Raw genomic sequence first — 12,394 nt, forward strand, 5'->3', positions numbered from 1 at the left:
TAATTGTCAGATTTAACAGAAGATCTCTTTGTTTCTTGGGACCTAGAACAAGCATCTCTGTTTTGTCCGAGTTTAAAAGTAGAACGTTTTCAGCCATCCACTTCCTTATGTCTGAAACACAGGCTTCTAGCGAGGGCAATTTTGGGGCTTCACCATGTTTCATTGAAATGTACAGCTGTGTGTCATCCGCATAGCAGTGAAAGTTGACATTATGTTTTCGAATGACATCCCCAAGAGGTAAAAGCCACTGATGCAGACCTTTGAAACATCTACATTTTAAAAAGTCTAACAAATCCATGTAATATAGCCTACACCTTCACAATAAATCCATTATTTATTTGATTTGATACAGGTCTAAAGAAGCATGATATGAAGAAAAGGTGGTCTATTACAGAAGAAAATAATAGCATACTCTGAGTTGTCCTTATGTTACGTCCTGATCTGGCTATGTGAAATGGCTCTGGGCTACACTAGTTCATTTAGCTGAAAAAAWTTGCTTAGAATTCCATGGCATTATTTTATTATATTTTATAGGATATTTTCTAGAAAGTATATTTTCTCCATACAATTTGAGTGAGTGCGCAGGTAGTCTAGTGGTTAGAGTGTTGGACTTGTAACCGAAAGGTTGCAAGATAGAATCCCTGAGCTGACACGGTAAAAATTCTGTCGCTCTGAACAAGGCAGCTAGCTAACCCACTGTTCCTAGGCTTTGTTTTTTGATCAGGCTTCAATAATCTCTCATTCACAATTTGACAAGCACTTGATAATATCTACAATTTCATGGTGGCATCCCCTTTGTGTGGCCATAATGSACCCTAAAACAAACCATGCCTTTTGCGGCTCGTAGTGCTGTGTTGTGCCCTTCTCCCTGAGTGCTGCGCAAACCCAAGCCCTCTCACTCACATGGCTCTCCATCACGTGATCGAGTTTTTCTCACAGGCTACAAGTGAAGACAGACAAATCAGGGACGCAACTGCGCATGTCCTTGTCCAATTCCGAGGTGCATATTGAAGATATTGGAAGAACTGTCAACATTTGCTTTTTGTCAGCCAACAAGGTGAGTAAGCCGAACAAACAGCAAAAGCACTAGCCTACCTATGTCACTCTACTATCACCCATAGTATTAAAGTCGACCTATTCTATTCTGTGTGAGAAATAAATATTCCAAACATAGTCTGGGCCAGTTGTGGGGTGCAATAGATCCCAAATGAATACAACCACTAGCATAAAAAAAAAGTATTTACTCAATGTGGCTGACGCAACAGATCAGAATGTTTAGCTTAAAATGTTGATAAACTATTAGGCTATTTCTTCACATTATAAGCGCAGCAAATGCGCACATGGCAGTAGGATATAAGCACGAATGTTCCATTAGCGGAAAACACAATTATCAAAAGTGACCGCAAATGCAATTATGCATGTAATCCTTTTTTATAAAGGTGCATTTTTATGGTGAAAATTATCTTCCCCAAACTTGAAACTCACGCGCTGCTTATGTATGCCAGTTAGGCTCTTAATAACCCCTTGTAAAGCGGATTAATGTGCTTAATTTTAAGAAGTTATTTGACCACTTCAGTTGTGATACTAACCTTATCAAAACATATAGGCCTATGGGCTAGGCTACATGAGGTGTGCGACTATGATTCGAAAAAGTCACAAGAAAAAGGCAGTTTCTTATGCTGGGCATCATTCACAAGTGATAGGCTAATATTGTCACCCATCAGACTATTCTTGATTTAATCTTGTCTTTACAAATACTAAATAATATACAGTACCAGTCAAAAGTTTGGACACACCTACTCATTCAAGGGTTTTTCTTTATTTTTTACTATTTTCTACATTGTAGAATAATAGTGAACACATAAAAATGATGAAATAACACATATGGAATCATGTAGGAACCAAAAAAGTGTTAAACAAACCAACATTTTTGTTATATTTGCGATTCTTCAAGGTAGCCACCCATTGCCTTGATGACAGCTTTGCACACTCTTGGCATTCTTTCAACCAGCTTCATGAGGTAGTCACCTGGAACATATTTCAATTAACACGTCTGCCTTGTTAAAAGTATTTGTAGAATTTCTTTCCTTCTGAATGTGTTTGAGCCAATCAGTTGTGTTGTGACAAGGTAGTGGAGGTATACAGAAGATACGGCAAGAACAGCTCAAATAAGCAAAGAGAATCAACAGTCCATCATTACTTTAAGACATGAAGGCCAGTCAATGCGGAAMATTTCATGAACTTTGATTGCAGTCGCAAAAACCCTCAATCGCTATGATGAAACTGGCTCTCATGAGGACCGCCACAGGAAAGGAAGACCCAGAGTTACCTCTGCTGCAGAGGATAAGTTAATTTAGAGTTACTAGCCTCAGAGATTGCATCACAAATAAATGCTTCACAGAGTTCAAGTAACAGACACATCTCAACATCAACTGTTCAGAGGAGACTGCGTGAATCAGGCCTTCGTGGTCGAATTGCTGCAAAGAAACCACTACTAAAGGACACCAATAAGAAGAAGGGACTTGCTTGGGCCAAGAAACCAGGCAATGGATATTAGACCGGTGGAAATCTGTCCTTTGAGTCCAAATTTGAGATTTTTGGTTCCAACCGCCATGTCTTTGTGAGACAGGTGAACAGATAATCTCCACGTGTGTTTCCCACCGTGAAGCATGGAGGAGGAGGTGTGATGGTGTGGGGGTGCTTTGCTGGTGACACTGTCTGTGATTTCTTTAGAATTCAAGGCACACTTAACCAGCATGGCTTCCACAGCATTCTGAAGCGATATGCCATCCCATCTGGTTTGCGCTTAATGGGACTATCATTTGTTTTTCAACAGGACAACGACCCAACACACCTCCAGGCTGTGTAAGGGCTATTTGACCAAGAAGGAGAATGATGAAGTGCTGCATCAGATGAGCTGGACTCCACAATCACCTGACCTCAACCCAATTGAGATGGTTTGGGATGGTTTGGACCGCAGTGTGAAGGAAAAGCAGGCAACAAGTGCTCAGCATATGTGGGAACTCCTTCAAGCCTTCAAGACTGTCGGAAAAGCATTCCAGGTGAAGCTGGTTAAGAGAATGCAAAGCTGTCTGTAAGGATCAACGCTGGAGACAAGAAGCAGGTACAGGGAGTGAACATTTAATTAGCAACAGACATGGAACAGGACAGGACAGCGTCTGGACATGAACACATAACGACATTAATGCTGACAGGGAACAAACAGGGGAGCAGACAGTTATAGATGGGGCAATCAACAAAGGGAAGGAGTCCAGGTGAGTCCAATGATGACAAGTGTCCGTAATGACAGCCCGGCGCCCTCAAGCGCCAGAAAGGGAGAGCGGGAGCAGGCGTGACAGCTGTCATCAAGGCAAAGGGTGGCTACTTTGAAGAATATAAAATATAAAAAATAATTAACACTTTTTTGGTTACTACATGATTCCGTATGTGTTATTTCATAGTTTTGATGTCTTCACTATTATTCTACATTGTAGAAAATAGTCAAAATAAAGAAAAACCCTTGAATGAGTAGGTGTGTCCAAACTTTTGACTGGTACTGTATGTGTAAAATTTGTTTTGATTTAGAATGGACCATTATCATGCACGTGTCTTGAAATAGGGGCAGTGGGAAAAAATACATGTCATCTATGCACTTAAATACCGAATGGAGGAGGCTTTTCCTGTGGTTCATTTTCACGCCAGCCAGGTATGTAATACTCCTGTTGTAAACATAAACAATTTGCTTAATATTATTAAAGTTAAGAAATAAACATAGTTGGCCTAGTCTATAGAAAGCTGATGGGATCYTCCTCTTTTTAGTAGAGGCCATCACTCTATTTTCTCACACAATTGTTAGCTTATAGAAATGTTGCACAACATGAGCTCATGGGCTCTCATGAAATGTTTGATTTTCGATTACATTTGCATTGATGTCAGAGTGATTATAGGGAGTGCTGAGTACCAGGAAGTTTATAAGGCTACTAATGACCATCAGCAGCATCAGAKCTTAGAGAAGCCTAATTACCGTGACTAAACTGTCACATGGAATTTGACTGCCTTCATGACTAGTGACCACCGGGTTTGGCGGGTGTGGCGGTAATACGGTCACCTCCACAGCCCTAAGCCTATATCAGTCCACCGAATCCAAGCAGTCTTATCAGTCTACTCTGGCCTACAGTACTTGGAGTACACAGTGAGAGCGTGCATAATTTACAATGGCAAGAAGACCTAGCGTTGCTACAAAATCTGAATGAAAACGACTCAGATGGTGGGGAAGAATCGATCGTGACATCTCAGATGATTATTCTTCTGATTCTGAGCCTCAGCCTGAACATACATCTCCGAGGCCTAAGCGCGGAAAAAAAAAAAAGAATCGTGTCCACTGAGCAGGTGAGACAGGAGAGAAGAGTGGAGGGGTGGCACTGTTTGGAAAGAACAAGCCGGTGACAATGCTATGGACGATTATCAGCACAAAATGTAATCACTTAGAGCTACATCTCAAGCAAAAAACAACATCAGCAACGCACTCACCAGCTTTGTGGTTTATGTGACATGGATGTCTGATGCCATTGCATTGACGCACACCATGTAACCACGAGCTGACAAGAATTGACTATTTTTGACTGCTGTCATATTGACACATTCATTATAATGCCATTTATTGCTTTTGTGCCAATTTTCACTATTTATCAAGCACACTTAGCGCTTATGACTTTTAGGCTACTGATGTTTTCATCATTGGACTGCGCATCTTGCTGATGTTGAGAGGGCAGTCGGGTCTGGAGTGAACCAAGGGCTATATCTGTTCTTAGTTCTACATTTTTTGAAAGGGGCATGCTTATTTATGATGGTGAGGATATTACTTTTAAAGAATGACCAGGCATCCTCTACTGACGGGATGAGGTCAATATCCTTCCAGGATACCCGGGCCAGGTCGATTAGAAAGGCCTGCTCGCAGAAGTGTTTTAGGGAGCGTTTGACAGTGTTGAGGGGTGGTCGTTTGACCGCGGACCCATAACGGATGTAGGCAATGAGGCAGTGATCGCTGAGATCCTGATTGAAAACAGCAGAGGTGTATTTGGAGGGCAAGTTGGTCAGGATAATATCTATGAGGGTGCCCATGTTTACAGATTTATGGTTGTACCTGCTGGGTTCCTTGATAATTTGTGTGAGATTGTATCTAACTTAGATTGTAGGATGGCCGGGGTGTTAAGCATATCCCAGTTTAGGTCACCTAACAGAACGAACTCTGAAGATAGATGGGGGGCAATCAATTCAAATATGGTGTCCAGGGCACAGCTGGGGGCTGAGAGGGGTCTATAACAGGCGGCAACAGTGAGAGACTTATTTCTGGAGAGATTCATTTTTAAAATTAGAAACTTGAAATGTTTGGGCATAGACCTGGAAAGTATGACAGAACTTTGCAGGCTATCTCTGCAGTAGATTGCAACTCCTCCCCCTTTGGCAGTTCTATCTTGACAGAAAATGTAGTTGGGGATGGAAATCTCAGAATGTTTGGTGGCCTTCCTAAGCCAGGATTCAGACAGGGCAAGGACATCAGGGTTGGCAGAGTGTGCTAAAGCAGTGAGTAAAACAAACTTAGGGAGGAGGCTTCTGATGTTAACATGCATGAAACCAAGGCTTTTACGGTTACAGAAGTCAACAAATGAGAGGGCCTGGGGACACACAGGGCCTGGGTTAACCTCTACATCACCCGAGGAACAGAGGAGGAGTGCGTTGGGGACAGAGAATAAAAGGAGCAGATTTCTGGGCGTGGTAGGATAGATTCAGGGCACAATGTACAGACAGAGGTATGGTAGGGTGTGGGTACAGTGGAGGTAAACTTGGGCATTGAGTGACGATAAGAGAGGTTGCATCTCTGGACGCACTAGTTATGCTGGGTGAGGTCACCGCATGTGTGGGAGGTGGGACAAAAAAGGTATCTGAGGCATGTTGAGTGGGACTCGGGGCTCCGCAGTAAAATAAAACAATGATAACTACCCTAAACAACAGTATACAAGACATATTGACATTAGAGAGAGACATAAAGCGAGGCATAAACCAATCACAGGTGTTGATTGGGAGAGCTAAGACAACAACTGGTAAGACAACAACAGCTAATCAGCTAAGACAACAACAACAGGTAAAATGGTGATGAATGGGCAGAGAGGGTCAGTTAACTACACACAGGGCCTGAGTTCGAGGCTGGGGCTGACAGATAAACAAAATAAACAACATGGAGTACCGTGATTAATGAACAGTCCAGCATGCATCAGTTATGTAGCCAAGTGTTCATAGGGTCCAGTGAACAGCAATAGATGAAACAGGGAAGCCGCTAACCTTCAAAGTTCTACGCTAGCAAGCGGGAAACACGGCGTTCATAAAGTTAGCAGGCCGGGGCTAGCAGAAACGTCTTCACCGACGTCCGGCAAAGGCCGGTTGAGGGCACATCCGACGGAATTACATTGGCAGACCAGTCGTGATGGATCGGCGGGGCTCCGTGTCGACAAAGGGTCCAGGCCAATTGGCAAAATAGGTATTGTAGCTGGAGTAATTTCATTTGCTAGCCGGGAGATGCGCCTGGCTCGAGGCTAACTGGTGCTAGCTTCGGGACAAGGGCGTTAGCCACAATAGCCACTCGGTAGCAGCTAGCTAGCTGCGATGATCCGATGCAAAGGTCCAGAGCTTACAGCAGGAATCCGGTGATGTAGTGGAGAAAAGCAGTCCGGTATGCTCAGGGTTGATATCGTGCTGTGCAGACTGGCAAGTATTATCCAGGCTAAAAGCGTCTGGTGTCTGAGCTAAAGGTAAAGGCCGCTATCAGTGGCTAACAATGACTAAATAGCTAGTAGCTAACTAGCTGGTTAGATTCTGATGGCTAGCTTCTGATGGAGGTTCTAGCTATAATGTCTTAAAATAGCAGATTCGTATCACATTGGGTGAGGCGGGTTGCTGGAAGGTATATTTAATTTAAAAATGGAAAAAGAGATTGAAATATATTGAAATATATACAAAAAAGACCAAAAAAACTAAATGTACACGGGACAACAACAAATAACGTCTGCACTGCTACGCCATCTTGGATTCAACCCCTCTCTCTCTCTCTCTCTCGCTCTCTCTCGCTCTTTCTCACTCTCTCTCAATTAAATTCTCTCTCTCAATTCAATTCTCTCTCAGTTCTCTGTCTCTCAATTCAATTCTCTCTCTACCAATTATTTCTCTCTCACTCTCTCAATTATCTCTCTCATTCTCTCTCTATTTTCTTATCAAGGGCCCTGAACCAGTTTTGGGACATAAGACCCCCACAAGAGGGCAGCAGTGTCTGAAGGAAACAGTACCCATATAGAGCAGCAACTTCTGGCACAACGATTCCATTTTATTTCATATATAATTCATTATTTTGGATTCATTTACAGAATAAAATGTTTTGAACTCAGCAAACATTGCACATCATCTTCACAAAAAAGGTGCACAATCATTGACAATAATAMATTTGAATAAGTGCTCGAGTTAGCCATTTGAAGATAACATGTTCAAGTGGTTTTGTCTCTGGAGCACAGACGGAAAAACACTACTGCCATCAGCGCAGACTCCCTCTGTTAGGAACTCCTTACTACAAACACACAAAGACTCTCCGAGGGTGTCTCAGGGAGAGTTGGGATATGCAACAAAAAAAATTAAAAATGTACAATTCACACGTATAAATTCACACTTGTACACACTTGTACAACTTGTAAGTACCCACCAAATTATAAGACAGGTCAGGACACACAATGACACACACCAACAAGTCATACTAACAGGCCAGTCTTGTACGCAATACATGATCAGTACATCACAACAGCAGCATTCATAGAAGATCTCAAGTTATAGCCAACGTTCTGACAACGAAACAACAAAACAGTCCCATGGCAACATCATATTCTTGTCTGTGATAACATATAGCCTACATACTGTCAATTATGTTAATTGCCTCTCCATTGATCATCAATATGTGGGATCTCTAGGGCTCAGACAGACAGACTATACTTGTCACTCGGTGAAGATGACCCCTTGGCCCTTGCTGACCCCGCTGCGTTGAGCACAGTCCCATTGGGCTTGTGGAGTATAATGAAGTTGCCCCCTAGACACTGATCTAAATTTTTTGTTTATCCACTAAGTTCAAGGTTAGGCTTTGGGGAGGGTAAGCTGATTCTAGACCTGTCCCTAAGAACCACTACTCAAAAGGGGACCATGGCGCTCTCCCGGAAGCTTGGCTGGCGTGTAAAACCTGCATGCCACTACAACAGGAACAAACTCAGTATGAATGAGGCCCTGACTAACGGCGGACCACGCGGATCCTATCCGTCACACTCTGTAGTGACACTCTCTCCCACGGCTGACACTTCCTCCCGAGCGGGATGGGACACACCGGCAAACCCACCCTCCTCCTCCTCCTAGTCCTCTTCCCCCTGACGACGACGATGACGACCCCCACCAGCATAGCTAACGTAAGGAGGAGACATGCAGCGAAGAACAGCAGCAGTTTGTTCTCTGAGATGTGAGCGCAGATGGAACACACCGCCCTGCGGTYAATGATCCTGCAGGAGGATGTGGCGTTGTTGCCAGGGAAACCGCTGCGCTCGATGATCTCTCTGTAGGCTGCGATGGAGGCTTTGGGTCGGGACTGGTGGTGGGAAGAGGTGAAGAGGCCRAACTCAGGGACGTGTCGATCCTGCAGCTTCCAGACGTAGAAGCCCTTTAGGTTGACTCCATCCAACTGACGAGCTGGAGAGGAGCAAAAACAGGGTGAGGTGAGGTCAGAATCCCTCTTTCTACATACAGAAAAGCAATGTCAACAGTTAAGCTGTAGCCTGTGTGGGCGGCCATAAACCAATTGAAGCTATATTGTGGCTAAAGTACTGCACAGGACGTTTAGTTCAGTACAGGACAGTTCTCACTGGGATGAACTTTATGAGCTCAAAGGTTTCTTATTCAGTAAAGTCCATGAGTTTTATGAGGGGGCTCATGTGATACGGCTGTGTGCTGTGGTGTGTTAGGAAATGAGCTGTGAGAAAAGTCACCTTCGACCTCTCATACTTAAAGCTGCTAATGAGTGCCCTACTCTACCTGTCTGCAGAAGAAACTGCAGAGAGGACATCTGTTTATTTCGAACAATAGAAAGAAGTATAGAACCTCCAGGGTATTTCTGATAAGAACAAACTAGTGGGTTATCATTGGACTGGAGCTGGGGGGTTTGAAGGGAGTTTGAGGAGGTTAGAGAGAGGCTCACCTTTGAGGGCTTCCTGCAGGTAATTCCTGATGTAGTGCTGCCTGAGCAGATCATTTACAGGGGCCTGGTCGTCCACCCCACTGGCTGTGACTACAACAGGCAGGGTCCCTCCATACCTCTTCTTCACCCAGCGCAGCACCCTCCGGAGGCCCCAGGGGACCACTGCCTGCTCCAGACCAGAGGAGGCCCAGGTGTGGTCAGACATCAGCAGGCAGCCGTGGTCTGGAGGTTGCTGGGGGTTAGGTGGGGCAGTCTGAGGAGACTGGGGGCGTGGTGACACGAGACGTGTGGTGAAGTGGTTCAGTGCAATGAAGCCCAGCGCCCCTCCTAGCTCCTCTTTTTCCCGGGCGGTGAAGTGTGGTAGTGGGGATCCAGGGAGGCCCATCACCCTTGCCCTCTCCTCTAAGTACCTCCTCATCTCTGGAGGGTACCTACCACTCTTACCCTCCCCCTCTCTGCCCCCTAGTAGTGGGTCTAGGAAACGACCAAGCTCAAACAACAGGAATCTCTGAGCGGCTGTTGCATGTGACTCCAGGAAGGGGTTGGCGGGTTCTACCCAGTCTGCGTGCAGGGCCAGGGACACCAGTCCTCCCTGTTGGCTGAGATACTCCCTCTCATAAAGCCTCCAGGCCTTAGCGTGGGCCAGGAGGAGATTATGGGCTGCCAGATGCTGCTCCTCCCCGATCTTGTAGGCATCCACTAGTCTGTTGGGCTCATTGATGGTAATCCAGTAACTCACCCAGGGCCCCAGCTCCCTGTAGCAGAGGGCTGCGTAGCTCTGGAAGGCCTCCACCGTGCTCTGGTTCAGCCAGCCGCCAGAGGCATGCAGCGGGCCGGGCAAGCCCAGCAGAGGGACTCTATTAGTAGGGTAGTAGAGGGTGACCACAGCCTCCAGGCCCTGCTTGCGGAGTTCGGTGAGGAAGCAGCGGTAGTACCTGTTAGAAAGAGTTTGAAATGCAAAGTGTGTATGTATACAGGCGTGCATTTTAGTGTGTGTTTGCATGTGTGCATGTATGGTAAACATTTGAATACACATTACACAGTTTGTGTCTCTACCTTAGGGCCTCTGTGTCCACATTAGACAGATCTCCTTGGGCAAGGATTAGGGACCAGTTGAGGGCGAAGAGGTAGTGAGATGCCCCTGTGGACTTAAAGAGGCTCACGTGACCACTGATGGCCAGGTAGTCAGTGCACTGTGCCCCCCTGATGTGGAGGTTGACTCCTTGGACAGGACGCAGTGCCCCATCCCCTGTCAGGTTCCAGCTGTACAGGTGGGGGTCGGTGAATTGAGGGGAGAAGGGATAGAAATTGACCTTTGATAAAAGAAGAAATATATAGGTTTTTGTTTTTATTTGCATCATCTAGCTTGCTTATTGTTCTGTTCGAGGTCAAGAGCAAGGAAGGCAGAGCAGTTTTGCAAAATAAAATCACCCTCTCTTTCCTTTCTCCTCCCTCTCTCGTGTCCTTTCTTCACCTTCTCATCCCCTCACCTGTAGGCTGGAGTCGGCCACACCCCAGTGGAAGTCACATGGGAAACGCCCTTTGACCTCTCCGGTGATCTCATCACTGAGGAAACCGTTGTCCTTGATGACCTGCCTGTAGAAYTGAGCAGTGGTCTTGGGAACCCTGGTTCTGTTGGCCTGGCTGAAGTCTAGGTAGAACAGGCCTCGTCTCACACTGTAGCCGTAGTTCCACTCAAAACCATCCACCAGAGACCAGGCTGTGTAGCCAAACACTTTGACACCGTCAAACAACATCGCTGGACACAGACAAACACAGAACGAAGGAGATGAGGACACACTGTTACCAAGGAGGTACAAATAGCACAACAGTTCAGAGGTTAAATGTATAGTACCAGTCAAAAGTCTGGATACACCTACTCATTCAAGGGTTTTTCTTTATTTTTACTATTTTCTACATTGTAGAATAATAGTGAAGACATCACAACTATGAAATAACACATATGGAACCATGTACTAACCAAAAAAGTGTTAAACAAAAAAATATATATTTTAGAGTCTTCAAAGTAGCCACCCTTTGCCTTGATGACAGCTTTGCACACTCTTGGCATTCTCTCAACCAGCTTCACCTGGAATGCTTTTCCAACAGTCTTGAAGGAGTTCCCACATATGCTGAGCACTTGTTACCTGCTTTTCCTTCACTCTGCGGTCCAGCTCATCCCAAACCATCTCAATTGGGTTGAGGTTGGGTAATTGTGGAGGCCAGCTTATCTGATGCAGCACTCCATCATTCTCTTTCTTGGTCAAATAGCCCTTACACAGCCTGGAGGGGTGTTGGGTCGTTGTCCTGTTGAAAAACAAATGATAGTCCCACTAAGCGCAAACCAGATGGGATGGCATATCGGCGTATCTGTCAGGTTTTGGCCAGGACTGTTCTGGTTTGTGTCACTAGATGTCCCCATTGCACCTTTTTTGAACCTTTTGTTTTTTCCTTGCTCTTTTATTGATTGCACCTGTGTGTCGTTCCCTTGTTAGTATTTAAACCCTGTGTGTTCCTCAGTTCTTTGCTCAGTGTTTGTATGTTAGCACCCAGCCCCAGCCCAAGCCTTGTTGTGAACATATATTTTTCTCTTGTTGGATTTTCCAGAGGTTCTCTGGTTTTGTTCTTGAGTGTTTTGGATTAGTCTTTTGAGGTTTGTTTTTTCCCTTGCTGTTCTTACCACTTTGTGGATTTTCTTTGTATTTTGGAAGATATCCCTTTTTTGCCTCTTGGCTGTATTTTGGACTTTGTGGATTTAGATTCTTTGCCTGAAGATCTTGTTCTTTAATTAAACCACCATCTCTAGTACTGCTGTGTCTGCCTCATCTTCTGGGTTCTGCCGATTTATTAGTGACTGTTTCACGCACCGGGTCCTGACAGAAACACTGAGCCATTAATATGAACCCAGAGGCAGCCAGTACCCAGGACTTTTTTCCCATGCTGTCCCACCACGAGGGGACTGTCCAACGTCACGAAGCTGCTCTGGTCCAGCAAGAGGCCTWACTGGCTGGACATTCTCAACTWCTGTCGGAGATGATGACTTCCATAAAACAGATTTCTGATCAACTTTCCCCTGCAACCGCTTCTGCTCCAGTTCATCAGATTCAAGTGCCCGTGGCAGTT

The 12,394-nt window shown here is 45.1% G+C and overlaps 1 protein-coding gene across 1 annotated transcript in view; it reads right to left on the minus strand.

Moving 5' to 3' along the window:
* Positions 1-7,351: 7,351 nt before the first annotated feature.
* klb (klotho beta) overlaps positions 7,352-12,394 on the minus strand; it is a 13,172-nt gene continuing 8,129 nt past the window's right edge. The window contains exons 3-6 of the mRNA XM_023989772.1: positions 10,762-11,030; positions 10,328-10,584; positions 9,272-10,206; positions 7,352-8,766 (exon numbers count right to left, since the gene is read on the minus strand). Of these exons, the coding sequence (XP_023845540.1) occupies positions 8,318-8,766; positions 9,272-10,206; positions 10,328-10,584; positions 10,762-11,030 (1,910 nt within the window). The 3' untranslated portion in view covers positions 7,352-8,317. The remainder of the gene's footprint in view (positions 8,767-9,271; positions 10,207-10,327; positions 10,585-10,761; positions 11,031-12,394) is intronic.

The sequence above is a fragment of the Salvelinus sp. IW2-2015 genome, linkage group LG6.2, assembly GCF_002910315.2.
Source record: "Salvelinus sp. IW2-2015 linkage group LG6.2, ASM291031v2, whole genome shotgun sequence".
Lineage (NCBI taxonomy): Eukaryota > Metazoa > Chordata > Actinopteri > Salmoniformes > Salmonidae > Salvelinus > Salvelinus sp. IW2-2015.